The sequence below is a fragment of the Heterostelium album genome (genome assembly GCF_000004825.1).
Source record: "Heterostelium album PN500 unplaced genomic scaffold PPL_contig12, whole genome shotgun sequence".
Lineage (NCBI taxonomy): Eukaryota > Evosea > Eumycetozoa > Acytosteliales > Acytosteliaceae > Heterostelium > Heterostelium album.
Window position 1 is genome coordinate 1,365,127 of NW_008805089.1, and position 21,917 is coordinate 1,387,043.

The 21,917-nt window shown below is 33.4% G+C and overlaps 7 protein-coding genes across 7 annotated transcripts; 4 read left to right on the plus strand and 3 right to left on the minus strand.

Moving 5' to 3' along the window:
* Positions 1-1,359: 1,359 nt before the first annotated feature.
* Positions 1,360-5,127, plus strand: PPL_05770 (ankyrin repeat domain-containing protein; the record flags this gene model as incomplete). Its single annotated transcript, XM_020576643.1, has 3 exons — positions 1,360-1,767; positions 1,858-4,316; positions 4,386-5,127. 3 exons carry the CDS (start codon positions 1,360-1,362, stop codon positions 5,125-5,127), a joined length of 3,609 nt encoding a protein of 1,202 aa, XP_020433892.1.
* Positions 5,128-5,475: 348 nt separating this feature from the next.
* On the plus strand, positions 5,476-8,499 carry mcm5 (DNA replication licensing factor MCM; the record flags this gene model as incomplete). Its single annotated transcript, XM_020576644.1, has 8 exons — positions 5,476-5,517; positions 5,906-6,196; positions 6,269-6,564; positions 6,638-7,077; positions 7,145-7,611; positions 7,685-7,875; positions 7,945-8,338; positions 8,401-8,499. The coding sequence occupies 8 exons, from the start codon at positions 5,476-5,478 to the stop codon at positions 8,497-8,499; spliced, it is 2,220 nt and encodes a 739-aa protein (XP_020433893.1).
* Positions 8,500-8,559: 60 nt separating this feature from the next.
* Positions 8,560-13,638, minus strand: PPL_05772 (uncharacterized protein; the record flags this gene model as incomplete). The annotated part of the gene is made up of 3 exons (XM_020576645.1): positions 8,560-11,687; positions 11,764-13,419; positions 13,491-13,638. The coding sequence occupies 3 exons, from the start codon at positions 13,636-13,638 to the stop codon at positions 8,560-8,562; spliced, it is 4,932 nt and encodes a 1,643-aa protein (XP_020433894.1).
* Positions 13,639-13,772: 134 nt separating this feature from the next.
* Positions 13,773-15,784, plus strand: PPL_05773 (uncharacterized protein; the record flags this gene model as incomplete). The annotated part of the gene is made up of 4 exons (XM_020576646.1): positions 13,773-13,781; positions 14,452-14,967; positions 15,109-15,724; positions 15,759-15,784. The coding sequence occupies 4 exons, from the start codon at positions 13,773-13,775 to the stop codon at positions 15,782-15,784; spliced, it is 1,167 nt and encodes a 388-aa protein (XP_020433895.1).
* A 62-nt stretch (positions 15,785-15,846) lies between these two features.
* On the minus strand, positions 15,847-17,776 carry PPL_05774 (uncharacterized protein; the record flags this gene model as incomplete). The annotated part of the gene is made up of 2 exons (XM_020576647.1): positions 15,847-17,618; positions 17,698-17,776. 2 exons carry the CDS (start codon positions 17,774-17,776, stop codon positions 15,847-15,849), a joined length of 1,851 nt encoding a protein of 616 aa, XP_020433896.1.
* A 1,024-nt stretch (positions 17,777-18,800) lies between these two features.
* On the minus strand, positions 18,801-20,516 carry PPL_05775 (GMC family oxidoreductase; the record flags this gene model as incomplete). The annotated part of the gene is made up of 2 exons (XM_020576648.1): positions 18,801-20,227; positions 20,318-20,516. 2 exons carry the CDS (start codon positions 20,514-20,516, stop codon positions 18,801-18,803), a joined length of 1,626 nt encoding a protein of 541 aa, XP_020433897.1.
* A 297-nt stretch (positions 20,517-20,813) lies between these two features.
* Positions 20,814-21,905, plus strand: gpsn2 (synaptic glycoprotein SC2-like protein; the record flags this gene model as incomplete). Its single annotated transcript, XM_020576649.1, has 3 exons — positions 20,814-20,919; positions 21,004-21,268; positions 21,434-21,905. 3 exons carry the CDS (start codon positions 20,814-20,816, stop codon positions 21,903-21,905), a joined length of 843 nt encoding a protein of 280 aa, XP_020433898.1.
* Between the last annotated feature and the right edge of the window lie 12 nt (positions 21,906-21,917).

A 21,917-nucleotide genomic window follows, 5' to 3' on the forward strand; every position in this document is an offset into this window, starting at 1 on the left:
AATTTGTTAAATAATTAAGAAAAGTTGATAGTAATAAATGAGTGTTTGATTATTCAAAAGAAAGTTCAATCAATTATTCTCACGAAATTTTAATTGGAATTTAGAACACACTTTTAAGATTGAGTGTGTGTTTATCATTTAATATGATGATGTCATTTTATTATTTCCTTTGATTATTGAGAAATTTTAAAAGTTGTATAATGAGATAGATATTTTTGTCCAGAACCAGAAAGAACAAAAACCTTGGGATATTTTTATAATCTAATCTAATATTGAAAATCAATATATTTTAAACACTTAAATTTTAAATGGAACCAGAATTGATGATCGATTCATGTTCCTTTTCTGCTGATTGACATGGATGCATGCTAGTCACACCAGTTGACGTTTTGATCATGTTGTGCAAAATAAATTTCTATTTTTTTTTGCTTTTTTTTGGTTCCAAATTTTTTCAAAATTTTACATTACTATTTCTGCCGAACTATTCTGTTGTTTTTAATAATTTTTTACTTTGAATTAAAGATATTTTAGCTTTCTCAGAATCAACCAAAATTTTACAGATTTTTTCATTAAATTTTAAATAAAATGATTTTTTTTGGAATTTTGTTTTTTGTTTTTTTTATACATCGACCACTTAAATGAACGATCATTTCATTCTACAATTTTAGTCACCCACCATCACCCAAACCACCCAAAAACCCCAATACCTTTGTTAGATTCCAACTTCCAATTAATGAATGACTGAATTGACAAGTCAACCACCACTCACAAATAAAAATCAAATCAATTCAATTGTGTTTAGTAATAGCACAAATACAATAACAACAAATATCAATAATAATTTAAATTATAATAGACTTTTATAGATAATAATCTACAATAACTAAAGCCTACTTTGGCATTTACAATTCATCAACAACACAATTGTTTTTTTTGATATTATAATAATAATCATCATCAACATCATCATTTTACATAGTTCACACACCACATCTTTTAAACATAGGAATCAATTTTCAATCCAGATTTTATCAAAAATTAATTAACACATCCACAAAGTGTAGTAGTGATAACTACCGCTAAACACCAGGATTTTCAAATTAAATAGATAACACACACACACACTCATATAACCTTTAATCAATTCAAACAATCTCATTCCTAAACAATTAAAAATCAATTTTAAGTGATTGATTTAAATATTTTTTAGATTGATATTTATAACTTTTTTATATATTTATTAAAATCATTAATTTAATTTAATAATAAATAATTATTTAAAATCATTCATATATATTATATATATTTATATAAACTTTACTTTTTACTTTTTTTATATATATAAAATAAAATAATAAAATGAGTTCAGTAAAAGCAATTCAATTAGAAAAACAATTTATAAATAATGTCGGAGAGTTATTTAAATATTTAGATTCTCTGACGGTACCATCTACGGTACCAATTGTTAAATCTTCGAAAACCGATAGAGAATCAGCAAATTTATCAGCGGGTTCCAGTATTTCTTCATCACCATCATCACCATCCCTCTCACAAAGTCTATTAAATTCCAATTCATTATCTTCAAACTCTTCCATTTTGGGAAGTCCACAACAATCATTGTCATCCACACAATCTTCAATCATACCACCACATCTCAACTTTCAAAAGAAAGAGAAATCCACCAGTAACCTTAAAGTCGAATCACATGCATTCAAAAATGCAAAAGATAAAAATAATGTATTAACATCTGTATTCTTTTTATTTCAAGTAAGTTTGTTAATAAATATATAAAGAAATAAAGAAATAAACTATAATTATTTATTAATTAACTTTTTTTTTCTTTTTTAATAATAATAGGAACAATTATCACCATGTTTTAATGCTTTAAATCATATGAGAACAGTTAAATCAATGTCAATGGCAGAGATTTTCAGAGAGAGAATGATAAAGACAAAGAACCTTTTGACAGAGACCAAGTTGCAACATTACTTGTCGTTGTTGCATTATTATCTGCGGATGATCGATCTGCTGAATATCGAGAAGCAAAAGATATTCATTAATATATCGCAGCAGTTGGTGGGATACATTACGAGCTATACGATCGATTGTGATAATTGCATCGTTGGATTGATTCCAAATGACGATTTGCTCAACAAGTTGGCACGTGACTATGAATTTTTGAAATTGGTGGAAACCAAAGATAAGAATAACAATATCGGTGAAACTCTGATTGAGGAGATGCAATCCTATCAATCAACGTCGATATCTACGACACGTGAGCAACTTCTTGTAAATATTATCAATTGGAGTGCACTCACCGATAACATCCAACTCTCAAAGGCGGTGCGTAGATATGCATCGATCTTGAGAGGCGTCGACAAGTTGAAGCGAGGTGACATTGTTATCGTTCGATTCCCAAGCGAGGTAAAGAAAAACTTTATTGGGTTCAAATCGACGACCTCTCTTCACAAAGATACCAACAGCATGAACAGCAACTCTAGCAGTGGCGGTGGAATCAACGATACTTCGATCATCTCCAATATTTCATTGTCGAACGGATCGTCGAATGGCGGTAGCAGTGGACTGTCCGGATCGAACAGTAGCAACAACCTGAACACCAAGACACGTCCCTATCAGATTACCATTCAAGAGTATCTCGACCGTAGACACTACCAGCCGAAAGCAATATTCGCCAGATTCACAGGTGAGCGTAACAACTACAATATCAACGTGTGGCTGACAACAGAGGAGAATGAATATCTCACGATTGGAATCGAAGATATCCTGCCGTTGAATAGATCAACCATTGAAGCACTCAAGGATATCAAGATGATTGAGAAACTGGTGCATCAACCAACCGAGAAGTTCTTCTCACAGGTTCTAGAGGAGAGTAAACAGCATACTATCAATCATTTGGTTTCGCTTGGCATCGATATGGATGCACATCTGGGCGCTGAAAAAGTATCACTTTTCGATTTGGAAAAGTTGAAATCGATGCATTCCATTCTCCACCAGTTGTACACCAACCAGGATCACCAGTTCTACAAGGAGTTGGAAGTGTTGATGAATGAAAAGATTGAGCATCATCTCAATCAATTCGATCACCGTTTGTTCTTTATGCCAAAGTACGAGTCACACATCTCTGATCTCAAAGGTTCGCATCACATTGCGTTGGCGCGTAGCAAAATCAAGCAGTTCCTAGGTGACTGTGAGCTGATGTTGGATCAACTAAAGATTGAGAAGCGTGATCTAATGAACGGAACACTGAAAGACGAGATGACAGAATGGTGGTTGAAACGAGTTGAAGTGAGAACCAGTGAATTTCTTAGTGAGCGTGGATACAACTTTACTGCGGTGCCAGAGAACTACATTGAGCAGCAACCACTCAACATGAAAGATGTAGTAAACAACTTGATTCTCATACAAAAAGTAATGGATCCAAATGAGCATGTCATTGAGATTATTACGATTGAGGAATCACCTTCACCATCTACCAGTACCAACAACTTGGCGACACTATCAACAAGTAACGGTAGTGTTAGTAATAATAATAATAGTACAGAGATGACTATTTCAGTAAATGATTTATCATCAAGTACAGAAGAATCTTCTAAGCAACAAGATAGTTCATCAACAACAACAACAACAAATCAAGTTGATCAAACAACAACAACGGCAGCACCAACAACACCACCAACAACAACAACAACAACTAGACCATCTACACCAACACTCTTGAACATCGAACGACCAACACTTACACTTTCCAACAAATTCTTAAACTCACCGGTAAATCTTATCAAAGAGTTGAGAGAAGAGATCTATCCGATTATCGATAATTTCATAAAGAAAGCACACATTGTTCTTTGTGAACATTTCAATATCGATATTGCAGAGTTCAACGTTGAAAAGGTGTCAGCTATGTTGGCAGAGACTAGAGATGCTACCGATCCACAAATCACCGTTTGGATTGAAGATATGTTGTCCGATTTAGGTTACCTAAGTGAAATGAAGCGTTTGGAAGATTCTAAAACCGAGAAATCACTACATATCGTGCCAATCGGTGGATTGGTCATGGGAACATTTGCCAGACTCGAAAATGAACTAAACACCGTCGTTGAACTTTGGGATAATCCTTCTGACGAGTCTTCTGAAGATATCTCTGAAGTCTTGGATGCATCGATGACCTCCACTCAAGTATTTAAAGTAACTCAAAAACGTAAACCAAAGACATTAAACGATGAAAAGTCTGAACTTCATCTTGCTGTTTCATCTGAGCAATTAGAATCAGTTGAAAAAGTATTAGAATATGGAGAGTAAGTTGAAACATTGATTATAACAACAATATTATAACATGTATATTAATCATCATTTATTATTTTTAGACATTTAATTAATGAAATAGATGTAAATGGTTGGACACCTTTACATAGTGCAGCTTATTCGGGTAATGCAGATATTTGTAAGGTACTTTTGAATGTTACAGGTGTAGATGTAACGATAAAGAATAGAGATGGTGCATCTATTCTTCATTATCTGGCTAGACATCCTTTGACTGAGAAGAGAAGAGAGGTCATCCTGTTGCTACTGCAACACGGTTTGGATATAAACAATGGAAGTCGTCATTGTGAGACACCGTTACACTCTGCTGCGTTCCGTGGAAACGACGATGTCTGTAAGCTACTGCTTCAGAACGGTGCCAATGTCAATGCTCTGACCAAGGGTGGCGAGACTGCACTTCACTACGCCGTCACTGCCGGCAGACCAGCGGTTGTCTCTACACTGTTGCTCGCAGGTGCACTCATCAACATCAGCTCAAAGAGAGGTACACCACTGGAGATTGCAACCAACGCCAAGATTCCAACGATCATATCGATCCTAGAGAATGGTCCAACCGAAGACAACTTCTCGTGGAGAAAGAATAACAAATTCCAATTACAACAAATTCAACAACAACAAATTCAACAACAACAATCACAGCAACAGCAACAACAACAACAAACAACACTTTCAAGTTCACCAACAAACAACAATAACATTGCTAATAACATTATTTTGAAACCAACCAAAAGAATATGTAAAATTGAAATTGGATCAAGAAATAGAGCAACAACTACAACTTCATAACTTTTTTGATTATATATCATATTAATATAACAATCTTATTTATTAAAACAAAACCTACTATTATATAACATTATATTTATTAATAGTAATATTTTACAAACAAAATTAAACTACAGTTTATTCCAAAATATTTTATTTATTGCAGCTTGACAAAATTTTATCTTTTAAACCATTTATCTTTCTTTTCGATAGGGTGATCTAAAAGATAAATATAATCATTCTAAAATTGATGGAGCAACAAAACAACAAAGAATATCGATTTGTAAATTTTCCATTTTTATTACTTAAGATCATTGTTAATAGATCTTGAAATATAGACAGGATTTGTTGTAGCTTAGTTTGTAAAAGATGGATTCAATAAAAAATCAAAAAAGTAAACAATTTAACAAAGTATTTTTGATAAAATTGATATCAATAGACTCGTCTAGTGATTATCTATCATTATATGTTTGTTTTATTTCATTAGGTGTTCATTTCAAAAAGTTATACTTCTTTTACTATTTTTGTTTGATTTAAAAATATACCATCTAAAATTATTCACAAATTATTTCATCTTTTGTTCACAACCAATATTAATCTATGATGAAATTAACAAGCACCTCCCATTTCACCGGTGGACAAACAATTAAGATTTTAAAAAAAATAATTATTTTAAAATTCAAATTTTGGCGCACTTTGTTAAATTTTTAGTTTTAGTTTTTAGATTAGATTATATATTTGATAGTATTTAATTATAATAAACTATATTTATTTAATTGGTATATATTTATAGTTTTAGATGTCAGGTTGGGATCAAGGTAATGTTTATGTTAGTGGTGGAGGTGGTATCAGTGGTAGTAGAGCATTGAATGATCAATCAACCAATAGCTCTGTAGATATCCAAACAAAGTTCTTACAGTTCATTAGAGAATGGAAGAATCAAGACAACTCTTTTATTTATAGAGACCAGCTATCACAGAGATACAATCTTGAGCAATACTATTTAGAGGTTAATCTCGATCATCTCGATCAATTCGATTCAAATCTATCGTATCAAGTTTTAAATAAACCGAATGAAGTTATACCATTAGTAAGTTAATTTTATAATTAATAATAAATATCGATGAATTAAATTAGATTTACTAACTTTTTAAAAAAATAGTTTGAGAATGCAGCAAAGTTAGCAGTTAAACAGATGAAATTTAAAATAGAACTAAAAGATATAAATGATATTCAAGTTGTGTTTGTCAATTCACAGGATTCAACATCTATTAGATCATTGAAATCCAATCACATTGCAAAGTTGATAAAGATATCTGGGATTGTAGTTTCTGCATCACGTACACAACCACGTCCAGTCCTATTGGTTGCCAAATGTCGTGTATGTGGACATCAATTAAATATTAATGTATCACCTGGCATAACATTAAATCCATTACCTGCTATTTGTGATGAAGGGTAAGTAATTAATAATAAATAATAAATACAATTAAACATATTTACTAATCAAATATTTAACTTTAATCAAAAGTCAAAATAAAGGTTTACAATGTGGAAATAGCCCTTATCATATTCTAAGTGATAGATCTAAATTTGTAAATCAACAATTATTAAAGTTACAAGAGAGTCCTGATACAATTCCAACTGGTGAGATGCCAAGACATATCCAATTATCATTGGATCGATATTTGGTGGAGAAAGTCACACCAGGTACAAGAATATCAGTGTTGGGTGTGTTTGGTATCTATACTGGTGCCAATGTTGGAAAGAAGAGAGAGGTTGCTGGTTCAGCCACCATCAGAACAGCATATATTAGAGCACTCGGCATTACATCCGATACAGATAAGGGTGGTAGATATACTGTATTCTTTACACCCAAAGAAGAAGATCAATTTAGAAAGTTTTCAAAACGTCCAGATCTCTATCAAATTATGGCTGATAGTATTGCACCATCTATTTATGGTCATAAAGGTAAGCAAATAGCAATAATAATTAAAAAAACAACAACAACAACATTTTATTAATATTATAATTTAAGATATTAAAAAAGCAATTACATGTCAATTATTTGGTGGATCATCAAAGAAATTACCAGATAGAATGAAATTGAGAGGTGATATCAATTTATTGTTACTTGGTGATCCAGGTACAGCGAAGTCACAGTTACTCAAGTTTGTTGAAAAAGTGGCACCAATCTCTGTTTATACTTCTGGTAAGGGTAGTAGTGCAGCTGGTCTTACTGCCTCTGTCATTAGAGAGCCATCAACAGGTGAATTCTATTTGGAAGGTGGTGCAATGGTTGTAGCTGATGGTGGTGTAGTATGTATAGATGAATTTGATAAAATGGATGTAAACGATCGTGTAGCAATTCATGAAGCAATGGAACAACAAACCATCTCCATTGCAAAAGCTGGTATCACCACCATTTTAAATTCACGTACATCTGTATTGGCCGCTGCAAATCCTGTATATGGTAGATATGATGATATGAAATCTGCTGGTGATGTATGTAAAACTTATAATTTTATTTATTTATTATTTTTGTTTATTAATTTCCAACAATAATTCTTTCTTTTAGAATATAGATTTTCAAGCAACCATTTTATCACGTTTTGATTTAATTTTTGTTGTTAGAGATCCAAGAATTAAAGAAAGAGATCAATCGATTGCAAATCATGTTATTGGTATTCATATGAGTGGAACATCTGGTAATTCAAGTAATGAATTGGATATAAACTTTTTAAAGAAATATATTTCTTTTTGTAGAAGGTAAGAAATGATCATTGAAAGTTTTTTTTTTTTTTTCAATCTCAACTATTAAACAACTTTGTTATCTAGTCGATGTAGTCCAAGATTATCAGATGATGCTATTGAAGCATTAAAAAATCATTATGTATCTATAAGAGCAACAGTTAGACAAAAACAAGATGAGGATGGTCAAGTTTCTGCCATTCCAATTACTATTAGACAGTTGGAAGCTATTGTTAGAATTTCAGAATCACTTGCCAAGATGAGTCTTTCAACTACAGCGACCAATCAACATGTAATGGAGGCTATTAGATTATTTACCATTTCTACCTACGATGCAATCACCACAAACAATGCAGTTGGAGAACAAATTACACCACAACTTTTACAAGAGGTTGTCAATGCAGAGAATATTCTTAAAAAGAGAATTCCAATTGGATCTAAAGTTGGTATTAGAAATTTAACCTCTCAATTGAATGGTCAAGTAAGTAAAGAAAACAAAGAGTTTAATGATCATTTTGACTAATATTTTTTGTTTTCCGAAAGTTATCACCATTTGCAATTAGAAAAGCATTAGATATTCTTGTAAAAAGAGAAGAATTTGATTATGTGTTACAAGGTAAAGCAGTAATACGTAAAAATTAAATTATTGATATAATAAAAAAATTAAAGATTTTGCAAAATCTTATTGATATAATAAAAAAATTAAAGATTTTGCATTTTTATTGCTACATTTGGATGATCAGGATTGTTTGACTGTGTAAAGTTGGGAGGATAAAATTCTGTATAAACATTGTTGGCAATAGGTTGATTGGCGTAGATTAAATAATGAGATTCGAAATAATCGGATGTGAGTTTGAGGAAAACTTGTTCTACACCTGTCTGAGATACAGAGTAGTCTTCTACAAATTGTGAAAGTTGTTGAACCACTTGGAAAATTTGCCATACTTGAAGATGGCCGTCCGGTATTTCAAAGTTGGCTATCAGGTCATGAGAATCGACGAGTTGAGCAGTTGGAAGTGCAGCCATAATCTCTTGTACACCTTGTTCAATGGCAATGGTTTTAAATTTGATATCCAATGAGTAACCACTACAGAATCTAGATTTAATATGTTGGTTGGAACCGAGACACATTAATCTACCGCACTTCATAATGGCTACACGTTGGCAAAGCGCCTCACATTCCTCCATTGAATGAGTGGTCAGGATAATCTTTTTGGATTTACTCATTTGAGAGATCAGGTTCCACATGAGTCTTCGAACTTGAGGATCACAACCTGAACTTGCTTCATCGATGAACAAAACAGATGGACTGCCGATGAGTGCCAAGCATAGAGCAAGTTTTCTCTTGTTTCCACCACTGTAGGTTCTAACAAGCTCATCAGCAATATCAAGTAGATCCATCGATATAATATAGGATTTAATGACTGATTCAATTTTCTTGTGTGGGATACCTTTGATTCTTGCATAGAATCGAAGATGTTCTCTACCTGTGAGTAGTTGAATAAGTGAATCACCTTGGATACAAATACCAACCGACTCCAATGCTTGTGTACGTTGGGTAGTCAAATCGAAACCATTGATCAGTGCTGTACCGGCAGTCGGTTGAATATCACCAGCCAAGAGCGAGAGTGTTGTTGTTTTACCTGCACCAGTTAGACCAAGTAATCCAAATATTTCACCAGGACTAATGACCAACGATGTATTGTAGACTGCCATTTTTTCTTGACCTTTGGTTGGGAATGTTTTATGGAGCTCTTTGAGAATCACTGAATCATTGTATTCACCTTTTTCAAGGACCATACTCAAACGAATTCTTTCCATTGCAACATCTGGATCCTCATAAGAAGGTGGTTCAGGTGAAATTGCTGCTTTACGTTTCCACTTGGACTTGAGGATACCTTTGATTTCCATTCGGTAATCAATCAAAAGTACGATCAATGACCATACCAAGAAATGGAGTGACAAAAAGAATAATGGTAGACCTGATTGATCCATCGACCATAAACTAGGTATTACGGTAGCGTTGGGTGGAAGCGATCCAGGGTATTGTAAAATAAATGAAAATATATGACCCAGACAATAGACTGGTGAGATTAGATAGAATATGCAATCCAGTAGATCAGAAAGATAAACGAGATCCTTTCCATAGTTAAAGTATTGTCCATGAACATAGACACGAGTCCATGTGCCAACGGCCATGAAGAGAAGACCAACACCAAACAGCTTACCATAGATGGCTCCAAATGCTTTACCGATTTTCGTATAGTTGTATGACATCAAGTAGGACAATGGGATGGTTCCCAAGCAAAACCATGATTGTGCCATAATAAGTAAACCGATATTACTGTTGAGACGGTGATCCACTGAATAGATACCGATAATGATAAGACAGATTTCAATGGAGGTCACTGTATCCCACATTAAATTGGAAAGCCAATAGATATACTTTTTGCAACCAGATACGTAGAGGATACTCTTTAGTTGTGTTTCTCTTTCAGCGGATATCGATGCACCAAATGAAGCAATCATAAACGAATATCCAGCCATGGCCAAAATGATAAAGTAGCTGGATGCACTGAAATTGGATGTTCCAAAGAATGACTCTATCGTATTGGCAACATGTTTGAATGGGAAATTACCGGTTACAATAGATACATTGGCTAGTTTCTCTAGGATTGCACTGTTGACTACATTCATAACGGTTGGTGATGCATGTGGATAGTCATTGTTATAATAGACTGTGTAGTTGACGAGAGATCCGATTGGTTGGTTGAAAGCAAGCGATCCAGCACTGTCTAAGAAATGATTATCTCGTAAATATTGATCCATATTGATATCGGATGGTACGGTGACCACTTGATTGAAATAAGGTGATCGATTGAGTAGTGAAAGATTTCCGTCGACCGTTTGTATTGGTAGATAATTTGGTAAACCATTGAGACCGCTGTATTGAGAGAAATCAAAGGTTATCGGAGTGACGATATCGACATAGAGTGGTTGAATTTTGACAAATTTAAGACAAATAATAGCAAGAGAAATCAACATCCATGGACCAATATTTGCCAACATAAACATGGTATAGTCATTCTTGGAGACACGATATTTCTTGACAAACAAACCAAACATTTGTAGATAGTTGTTTGGATGGTCTGCAGCAATCATCAATGTCTCTAATGGTAATTTCTTACTATTAGTATCAATTGATATCTTTGTAGTACCGCTACTACTTAATACTGGACTATTATTATTTTCGGTGTTGGCTGTTTTTTCATTTGCAATTTGAAGGAAAACCTCTTCGAGTGTTGTAAGTGAAATACCATAATGTTCAATACCAATGAGATGCTTTTGTTCGTCTAGCGATTTGAAAAAGATTGGGAAACTATCGGCGGCATGTGTAGGAATACGATAGGATAGTTCGGAGCCTGCATCCGAGAGGTTTACACAATCCGGTATAAAATGTTGGATGAATTCCGTTACCATTGGAGTCTGACAGTCTGTCATCTTGGTAAGTGTCAAGAGATAACCGAGACCGAATTTCTTTTTCAAGAATAGCGAACTACCTTCACACCTCAGTTTACCCTTTGATATAATTGCAATACGATCTGCAAGATTATCGGCTTCATCCATATAGTGAGTTGTAAGGATGATAGTACGACCTTGTTTCCAAGCATGAAGAAAATCCCAAACCTCTCTTCTTGATTTCGGATCCATACCAGAGGTAACCTCATCTATCAATATTACTTCTGATCTACCAATAAAAGCAATTCCTAAACATAATTTACGTTTTTGTCCTGCTGATAATTTACCTGCTGATGAATTCATTTCACCACCTAAAAAAAACAAAAAAAGAAAAGAAAATTAATATATATAAATTGATTTGTATAATTTGTTTTTTTTTTTACCTACCTAATCCAACCATTTTTGCCATATTGATTGCTTCACTTTCTACACTTGAATTTTCAACACCTTTTAATGCAGCGTAGATTTCAAGATGCTCTAAAACAGTTAGTTGATTCCAAACGATATCGTGTTGAGGACATACACCTAGTTTACGACGAATATTTGACATTTCGTTGGTGATTGACATTCCGTGAATGTATGCATCACCGTCGGATGCTCGAATGAGACCTGTAAGAATACCAATGGTTGTACTCTTACCGGCACCATTATGACCGAGGAATGCATGAATCATATTCTGGTACATATCAAGACTGAGACCATCGACTGCCATCTTTGTGTTGAAATCTCTTTTCAAGTTTCTAATGGAGATTGAGATATTCTGTTTGAGATCATCGGATACCGTTTCTACCATGTCGTTCTCAATGATGGGTGGATGCTCAACGTAGGCGACAGCCGAAGGAAACCAGTAGGATTTCTTGAGAAAAAAGAGCATCGGTCGAGGTGTACCGTATTCTCCACGCCAAACATTATCGAAATACCAAAGGAGTATTGCATCAAAGAGAATGTCAAATATCAGGATACCAAGTGATTGTGATGGTGTCAAGAGTAGTGATCTGTCAATAGGATTTTCGTTTCTAAGGTCGATCATATCGTCGATGACCATACTGTAGATTGCACAAGCGAAACCAATAGGTGAAATCAAAGAGAGGAAACCCTTTCCAACTCGAGAAATGGAGGATTGCGCAACGTAGATACCGGCACCACCGAGACCCATTGTTATTGCATACGACAGTACACCAGAGTAACGTGATCGATCGAAAAAGATGGAATAGATAATCGAACAAACCAGCAGAGAAAGTAAATAGAAAAATAATATAAAGAAAAACACCCATTTGTTGGCGTGGTATATCACCTCACTGCCTACGAGACTACCAAACATGATAAAGAGAATCGGCAGAGAAACCATGAGCGATGAGATCAGAAAACTCTGATAGTAAGTCGAGTCCCTCATACCCATCATACGCATTCCTTCTTTGATTTTCGTTTCCTTCTCTATCACCAAGTCATTCGTCAGTCGGAATACATAGACAGCGAAAGCAGCGGTTAGAAACATGGCACCGCCATTCAGGAGTACCGTTCTTCTACCTTCGTTCCAAACCTGCCATTCCTCATCGAGAGGATTGGGATATCGCTTCGTACTGGCGTTCAACATCAAGTTGACACCATAGTATTGCATGATCGAGGCATCCATAGCCAGTTGCACAGCCTGAAAGTTGGAGAACGTGTAGAGCGTCGACGACAGTTTCGTCTTGTAGAGGATGGTTGTATCGGGCAGCTTAACGGAATCCATTCTTATACTGTAGGCAAAGTCGTTGGCATTACTGGATTCATTCATCCAAATTCCACAGAGAACCGATTCTGCATTCGACTCGAAATAGTTATCCATTTCAAGTTGATTGTTAAACGGTATGAAAAAGTGGTCAGCAACTATATTACCACTGGTCATCACTGTATTTGACTTTAGTATCTCGATGACACCAAAGTGTTCTTTTGTCATATTATTCAAAGGTCCATAGAGAATCGTTGATGTACTATTTACAATCGCACTTAAAGCTACAATCGATTCAATTGGATATTCTTTATTATATTCTTTTACAATTACTAAAATAATTAAAAAAAAAAAGATGATTATTAATCAATATATATATTATACATTTGGATAAACTACTTACATAATACGATAAATAATATTATAATAATAACTGTTGGTACAAGAAATTCAAATACTAAACCACATTTATTCTTTTTTTTTAATAATAAATTCTTTTTTATTAATAGCTTTAATTGTGTACAATATTCATTAAATGTTTGAATTGGCATTATTAACAAAAAATAAATATATTATTTATAAATATATTTAAAATAAGTTAAATATTATTAACAAAAAAACATAATAATAATTAAAAAAAAAGAAAAAAAAGAATAAAAAAAAAAAAATCTATCTATTTATATATATGTGTATTGTATGTATGTATGTAGTATTATTATTCTTTTTTTTATTTACAATAAAAACTAATCTCTTTTACTATTATTAAATATAATCTAGAAATCGATTAATTACCAAAAAGTTATTTTTATTTTATTTTTTTATTTTAAATAATTAAATGAATATGTTGTTCATTATTGTGTTGTGTATGAAAAGGACCACCAGTGTTCGTTATTGCGGGTGATCAAAACACACAAGACTATTTTTTTTGTTTTTCATTTGCATTATTTACTGTATAAATAGAGCGGTTGGAGGTCTTTTGACCTTTTTTTTCAATCTTATTGTTCCAAGCAAGTGGGTTATATTTGAAATTCGAAATTTTTTTTTTAATTTAAATTTCTTTTTATTTCTTTAAAAATTGTTTGAATTTTGAATGATTTACATGTTGGCTTTTTGTTGGTTTAAATAGGTATGATGTTTGGGGAACAAACATGTTTACTTTCAAAACTTTATAAATTTGACACTTTTAAATGTGAACTAATAATTGTCATTTTTTATTTGTAGATTGTATAATTATAATTTAACACATGTTGGATATTGTATTACAAAAAGAAATTATTAAATTTATATATTTCGATGAAAATGCAAGTTGGAATTGGAAGTTGAGTTTGGCAACTGTCAGTCAACAATGGTTCAATACACTGAAGCTGTTGTTCTATCACAATGAGAAAGCAGAGTTCAAGTATGTCATCGATGAGGATATCGATTGGTTGAGTCACCATCTTCTCAACCAAAGTTGTTTATTCTACTATGGTGGTACGGTGGAGTTGGAGATCGAGAGGAAAAAGCTTACGCTGATCGATCGTCTGATTCAATTCGTCTCGAGAACCACTTTTAGTGAGTTGGTCATTCGTGCCAATGAGCGATCGGCATTCGACATGTACGACGCTTTGGTTCCACACATCAACAGCAACACCAGCATCAAATCGCTCAAGGTTGTCGCCAGTTTCCATCTGACACAAGCTGTCTATGCCTATGAGAGATTGGTCTCGCTGATAAAGTCGATAACGATACCGATCACCGAGTGGTCGGTCTATGGAATACAAACGGTGACATCGCTCACCGATATTCATGGACACCTCGCAAACAACCCGATCACCAAGTACTCGATGATCAAATACGATACGTTCAGCCGATATGAATCGTTCTATTTCGATCATCTGGTGAATCATTTGACATCGTTCACCTACCGTTGCAAACAGTATCCCAGTGAAGTGTTGATATCTTTCCTCTTTGAGTGTAAGAATCTCAAACGGCTAGAGTTGCAGTTGATCGAACCGGAAATAGAGACAAACTACCAACAGATGGAACCACTTTTCGTGTATCTAGAGAGTTGTAAAACCATCACTGAATTGCTAATATTGAGTCCAGTTCCACATGAATATATCTTTAGAGTTTTGGCTAACAACAATAATAATTTGAAAAAATTATTTTTCCCTATGAATTATCCAGTTTTACAGCAACTAAACAACAACCCAGCAGCAGCAACAACAATGAAACCAATTAATTATTCTGTAAAAAATTTAAGATTGGAATCAAGCTATAAACAACAACTTGTAGATTATCCAATTATGATGAATCCAACAGAGATATTTAAATCGATAACAAAGCTATCCGTTAGATTCTCAAAACATACGATTCAACATTTCCAAGCATTCCTATCGTTCATACCAAACGATAAGACCATTCGTAGTTTGGAGATATTCAGTTCCTTTAATTTAGATCTTATCAATCTGTTTGCATCGATATCAACCAACTCGACCATTGAACATCTTCAAATTCTCGGAATGATTCAAAAGGATGAAAACAACTATCTCAATCATTGGAGTATCATTTCACACTTTTTGAACAAGAATAGATCGCTTCAAAAGATTAATATCTTTACCTACTCGGATAGACCACCAATCTATATTGAATTGGGTGAATACCTCTCAAAGAATACTCAATTCAAAAGAATTGAAATCATACCAAACAATTTAAATTGTATTTTATTCAGATAAACTTGACTTTTGTAAATAAATCGAATCTTTTGCTTTTGTGTTTTATTTAAAATAAACTCTTTTGAATAGATATTGTTTTGCAATTGGATGAGTACGTTCCAATTGAAATTGGAATGATTTATCGAGATGTTCGACCATCCAGTTATCCAAAAACATCATCGATTCTTTTCTTCTTGTGTATTGAACGAGATAGATGTACTCTACCGATGGCATTCTGCTGGAAATAAAAGTGAGCAGCCCTTTGAGTGCTGGCTCTGGTGAGTAGGTGATATGCATCACCTTTACATTGATGAAACGTTTGAGATATTCGTAGTTTCTGAGCTGATCGGTACTGATAAACCTGACTTGATTGATTTGCGATGCTGTCAACTTGGAGAGGGGCACTGCTAGATTGACGAGTTGATTACACTTCAAATCGAGTGATTTGATAACGGTGTTTCTATTGACGGTTCCCTGGAACGCCACATCTAAACGAGCACTAAAGGTGTAGTTAACAATGAGTTTACTGTTGGGAATGTTATTCTTCATTCGCTCGAGACGCGCTGCTGTAGCGGCAATGTAAGCTTTGACACTAACAATCTTGTTGGTTTCAAGATATCTCTGGAGGATGTCGATACCGATATTGTCTTGGTCGGACAATGGTGTCTCCAAGTAGGAGAGCACCGAAAGTCTCTTTACTTGTGGATTGTATTGTTTGAGAGTCTCGATAATCTCTGGTTTGATAAGGAATTGTATGGAGATACGTAGTTTCTTGAGGTGTGGCTGGCTCTTTAGAATTTTGATGACATGAGCGACGTCAGAGTTGAACACAGTCGGATAGATGAGTGTTAGTGTTTCAATGGTGTTGCATGTCGTTGGTATGGTGGCACCGTTATTGAACGAGGTATTCAGTTCGTAGGTTAAGAATGTTTTGATTGGACATTTGACACTGTTCAGGTGTTCGATATCCTTGTCCTTGAGATTTCTGAAGCGCAAGTCTGGCATCAAATAGGTACGAACCAATTTGTAGATTTGTTTGCTGAGTAAACTAAGTTCCATCAGTCGCTTGATTCCGAATTTCATTGGTTGGCCAATACCCTCCTCGTCGTACGCCGATAGCTTTCTTTCGAAATGAATGATTGGAAGCGTTGCAAACCCAACGATTCTCAACATAACGGCAGGCACAAAAATGAACTCTGGACGATGGAAATCCTGTGGTCTCATCGGTTTCATCGGTTTTGGTGGTTCAATTGTCTTCTCCGAACGTCTTATACTATAGGTGTTAACAATATAGTCACCTTCTTCGCTATGATAGTCATCTTCAATAAAATCATCGTGGTTTCCAAGGATTGATGCTGGATGTTGTGAAGAAGAAGTTGCAACTGGAGTCGATTGATTAATAAATTGATTAGCTATAAGCTGTTGTTGTTGTAGATATTGCGTTTGTTGCTGCATTATTTGTAGCTGTTGTTGTGAGTGTTCTAGTCTCATTTGTCGTTGTTGTTGAAAGCGGCTTGGCATTTGATTGGTGGAATCTCTACCACGTCCTCTTGATTCTCTTGGCTCTTTCGTTTCTTTCGGTTGTTTCGATTCCCTTGGTTCTTTGTTTCTATTTCTCCTGGAACCCTTTTCACTTCCGGTATCATCGTCTTCATGTATACTACCACTACTACTACTGCTGCTACTACTAGAGGATTGATTGATTTCTCTTTCCTTTCTATTTTTCTTTATACCCTTCAAGTCACGTAGAATAGTTTCATCTTTTTCGACTCGATCTATGACCTCTGACAATCTTTTAATACAATCTCTTGTGTGAATGATTAAATAAAATTGTTCTAAATAAAAAGATTATAATTAATAAAATAAAAGTTTTAAATAATAATCAAACCCAATATATATTTTTTTAACCCATACCAATTGATTTATTACAAATTGGACATTTTGATTTAGCCAAGGTCCCACCAACCTCATTTAAATATTCATCGTCTTGCATATTTAAATGTTATAATCACCACTAAAAAATAAAATAAATATTATAATAATAAATCACCCTTTAATGAAATAATAATTTGTTTGTTTGTTTGTTTGTTTGTTGTTTGTCTTTTACAAAAAAATATGGTAATGAAATGAAACACTCGAGTGTTTCTTTTTATCTACAAAAAAAATATTAAATATCTTGATAAATTTAGATATTTCTTAAAAAATCAAATTTTTTTATTTCAAAAACCATGCTTTTTAAAAAAATATGGTTTTTTTTTCAAGGATCTTCTTTGTATCTTGGGAGGTGGAAAAACTTCAGATTTTTTTTTAATAAATATTATTTTACAAATTCTATTCTACATTTTGGTCAAGATGTACTTCGCCAAGTATTAGTTTTTAAAGGTTAAAAAAAACATTTGTTTTCTAAATTAATTTTTTGACATCATTTTCTGATTAACAAAATTTCAATCAAATTTAAAATCTGATTGACAAATATGTTAATCAAAAGTTATAATTATCTTTATTTGATTAACAAAACTTTTTCTTAAACTATAAATATGATAGGAAAGTCCTAATCAATATCAAATATTAATCATTCAAATATTAATAGATCATTAAAGATATATATAAACAATGGTATTTTATATCTCTCTGGTTCTAAATGGTTCGAATCAATATGAAATTAGAAACGGTTTCATAACTGAAAGAAAATGTATTAATGGTATTTTTATATATGGCGCTTCTACAAAGTGGAACAGTTCTTTTGAGGAATCACTCTTTGAGAACTGGGATAACTATACATCATTAAAAGTTTATCTACATGTAAGTTTGAAACGATTAAAAGTTAAACAAATCCAAATCATATTAAATAAATTCATCTAGAGTTACGAGTAACCTTTATAATTACATGATTACCTTGATACCAACAATAGATAGTAATTATTGTTGATGACCATCATAACAACTGTTACAAAATAAATAAACATAAATCATATCTTATTTATTGTAATAGTTTTTTTTTAATTTATAAATCTTGATTATTTATTGTCTTTTAATATAAATTTAGAAGCTTGTAATGCAATGATCATTGTTGGTGCGTTGGTATTTACATTTATGGAGGGAATTACAGAAGCATCGATGACACGAATATTTTCGGTACCTTTGAGTTTGAGGTGTGGATCGAGTGGTGCTGTTGGATCATCTTTTCTTCCCATCTTGACAGTACCATATGGATGAAAATCTCTAACACCGGTTCTTCTTATATAATCTTCGATCGATGCATCATCTTGACCAATATTGCTGGATTCAGGTTTATTTCCATCTACGATTCCCATTTGAACGAGTTTATCTTGGATTCTACGACATTCTTTGATACCATCCTTTAGAATCTGGATATCATCTGGAGATGTAAGGTAGTTGTTTGTTATTAATGGGTGGACGGCAGCACCTGTTTCATCTATACTCTTGACTTGAACTCTTCCAACACTCTTTGCATTGACAAGCTCAACTGGACAATAGAAAACTACTTGGCCTGTTTCCAAATATTTGAAATCCAAACCCAAAATGAAATCGTGTTTAGTTTTATTTTGTTTGGTACCGAAATAGAGGAATCCATCTTCAACCGTATGCCTGTTGAGATCGTCAGCAGCTATTTTGATTGTGGATAAAAGTGGTTTTGCAAAGAAATTAATATAGAAATGATCATATAACCCTTCACCAATATAAGGAGAATCTATCGTTGGTTTGATACCGGCTTGTTTCAATTTCGAAGGATTTCCAACGCCACTTGCTTGCAAAAGAACCGGTGATTCATAAGCACCTAAACTGATAATTAACTCTTTGTTGATTCTAACGTTTCTAATCTTTCCAGTTCCAACATCTCTTAATCTAACGGAAACAGCTTTATTTCCATTGAATTCAATCTTTTCAGCACGATGATAAACTAGAACATCTAAATTCTTACGATTAGCTACAACTGGATCGATATAAGTAGAATAACTTGTTTCTCTCCGTTGGTAAGTAATGTTGTCTGGTTTTGACATTGATATTCTATTAGTCAAACCATTCAAATTTCCGACATAAACATCGGGAATGAATGGTACACCAAGTCTAGTGACAGCTCTTTTTATCTCTGGAAGTAGCTTTCTATTATCATCGAGCTTTCTCAAATAAAACTTTGAACGAATCTCGCTAATGTGTTTGGAATGGACATTGTCCCAACCCCATTCACTCTCACCGGTTTGGTCTGCCCAATCATTATATAGCTGTTTATCACCAACTACGAAAATCATTCCGTTATTCATATTGCAGCCACCAGTTACTTTTGCTCTTATTTGGTTCATTGTACGGTTATTACAACCTGGCTCCGGTGTTGACATATATACTCTGGAAACAACAGGCTCCGGATCGGTAATAAAATGTTGTACCCAATCTTTTGGATCCCATATCCATGGATGTTGAGCAACTAACATAACAAATAAAATTCGAATAATTTAATTTAAGAAAAAATTGATAGTCGATAAAATATTTTAATTAAATTTCATCTATAACTTACAACCACCTTCTTCAACCAATAATATTGAATTTCTTTTATTTTCAGATAGTTTATTTGCAACAATTGATCCTGCAGTACCTGCTCCGAGAACTATATAATCATACTCATCATCATCATCGTTATGTTTATAAACATCATCATCAGCTCTTAAACTTGATATTAAAAATAATAATGATAATAATAAATATAATCTAAACATTGATTTATTTTTATTGATTAAATAAATGAATGAATTTCTTTCTCTTTCATTATTTTTGATTATGACATAATAACTAATTTTTTTTTTATTATTTCTGTGTTAAATTATGAATACAGAGTGTTTTCAAAATCGTCAGTAAAAAAAACATTGATTGTAACGTTCGGGTGTTTAAGATATTTAAAAATATTTAAATTAAAAATTTATTTTTCAATAATAAAATTTTTGATGATCATTAAGTTTTGAACAATTTAGAGAGCTATTTGGTAATCATAAAGCTATAGTTTTTGTTGTTAAAAAATGAGAATCAAAGTATTATCATCGGGTAGCAAACGTGAGATCTGTACTGTTTCTACTGAAGCTGTCCAAACCGTCGGTCAATTCAAAAAGGAATTCTACAGACAAAGTATGTAAATCAATAAATAATTGATAGTTGATAGATATTAATTGTTGTTTATTTATTTAATTAAAAAACAAACAAAAAAAAAAGATCCAAAATATAGTGTTGAAAGACAAAGATTCTCTATTATTGGTGCAGATTCTAAACCAATTATTCTTGGAGATGACAGTAAGACATTGGCATCGTACAACCTTAAATTGGATGATACATTATACTTTAAGGATTTAGGACCTCAAATCTCATGGACTGCTGTATTCTTGGCTGAATATGCTGGTCCATTACTCATCTACCCATTGTTCTACTACTTCTCAACTCAAATCTATGGATATCAATTTGAAAAGAGTTATGTTCAACAGTAAGTAAATTAATTTAACTCAAAATATAAAATAGTTAAAATATAAATTATAAATCTTATTATTAACTATTAATATAATTATTTTATTAATTTTTTAGTATTAGCATTGATCTGTTACAGTATTCATTATATTAAGAGATTGTTGGAAACTATCTTTGTACATAGATTCAGTCATGGTACAATGCCACTTTTCAATTTGTTCAAAAACTGTACCTACTACTGGGGATGCACAGTGATGGTATCGTACTTTGTCAACCATTCGTTGTACACTGCACCGGCAGCCATGAACGTCTACCTCGGATTGGTCTTGTTTGCCATTGGTGAGTCAATGAATTTGGTTTGTCACTTGCAACTCCGTAACCTTCGTCCAGCCGGTTCTACCGCACGTGCCATTCCAAAGGGTGGACTCTTTGAGTTTGTCTCATGTCCAAACTACACCATGGAGATTCTCTCATGGATCGGTTTCTCCATCATGACCCAAACCCTCACCGCCTACATCTTTACCATTCTCGGTGCCGTCCAGATGTACGTCTGGGCCGTCGCCAAACACCGTAAATACCGTAAGGACTTTGACGGTCAAAACGGTAGATTACAATATCCAAGATCAAGAAAGATCATCGTACCATTCTTACTTTAAAAAATAAATAAA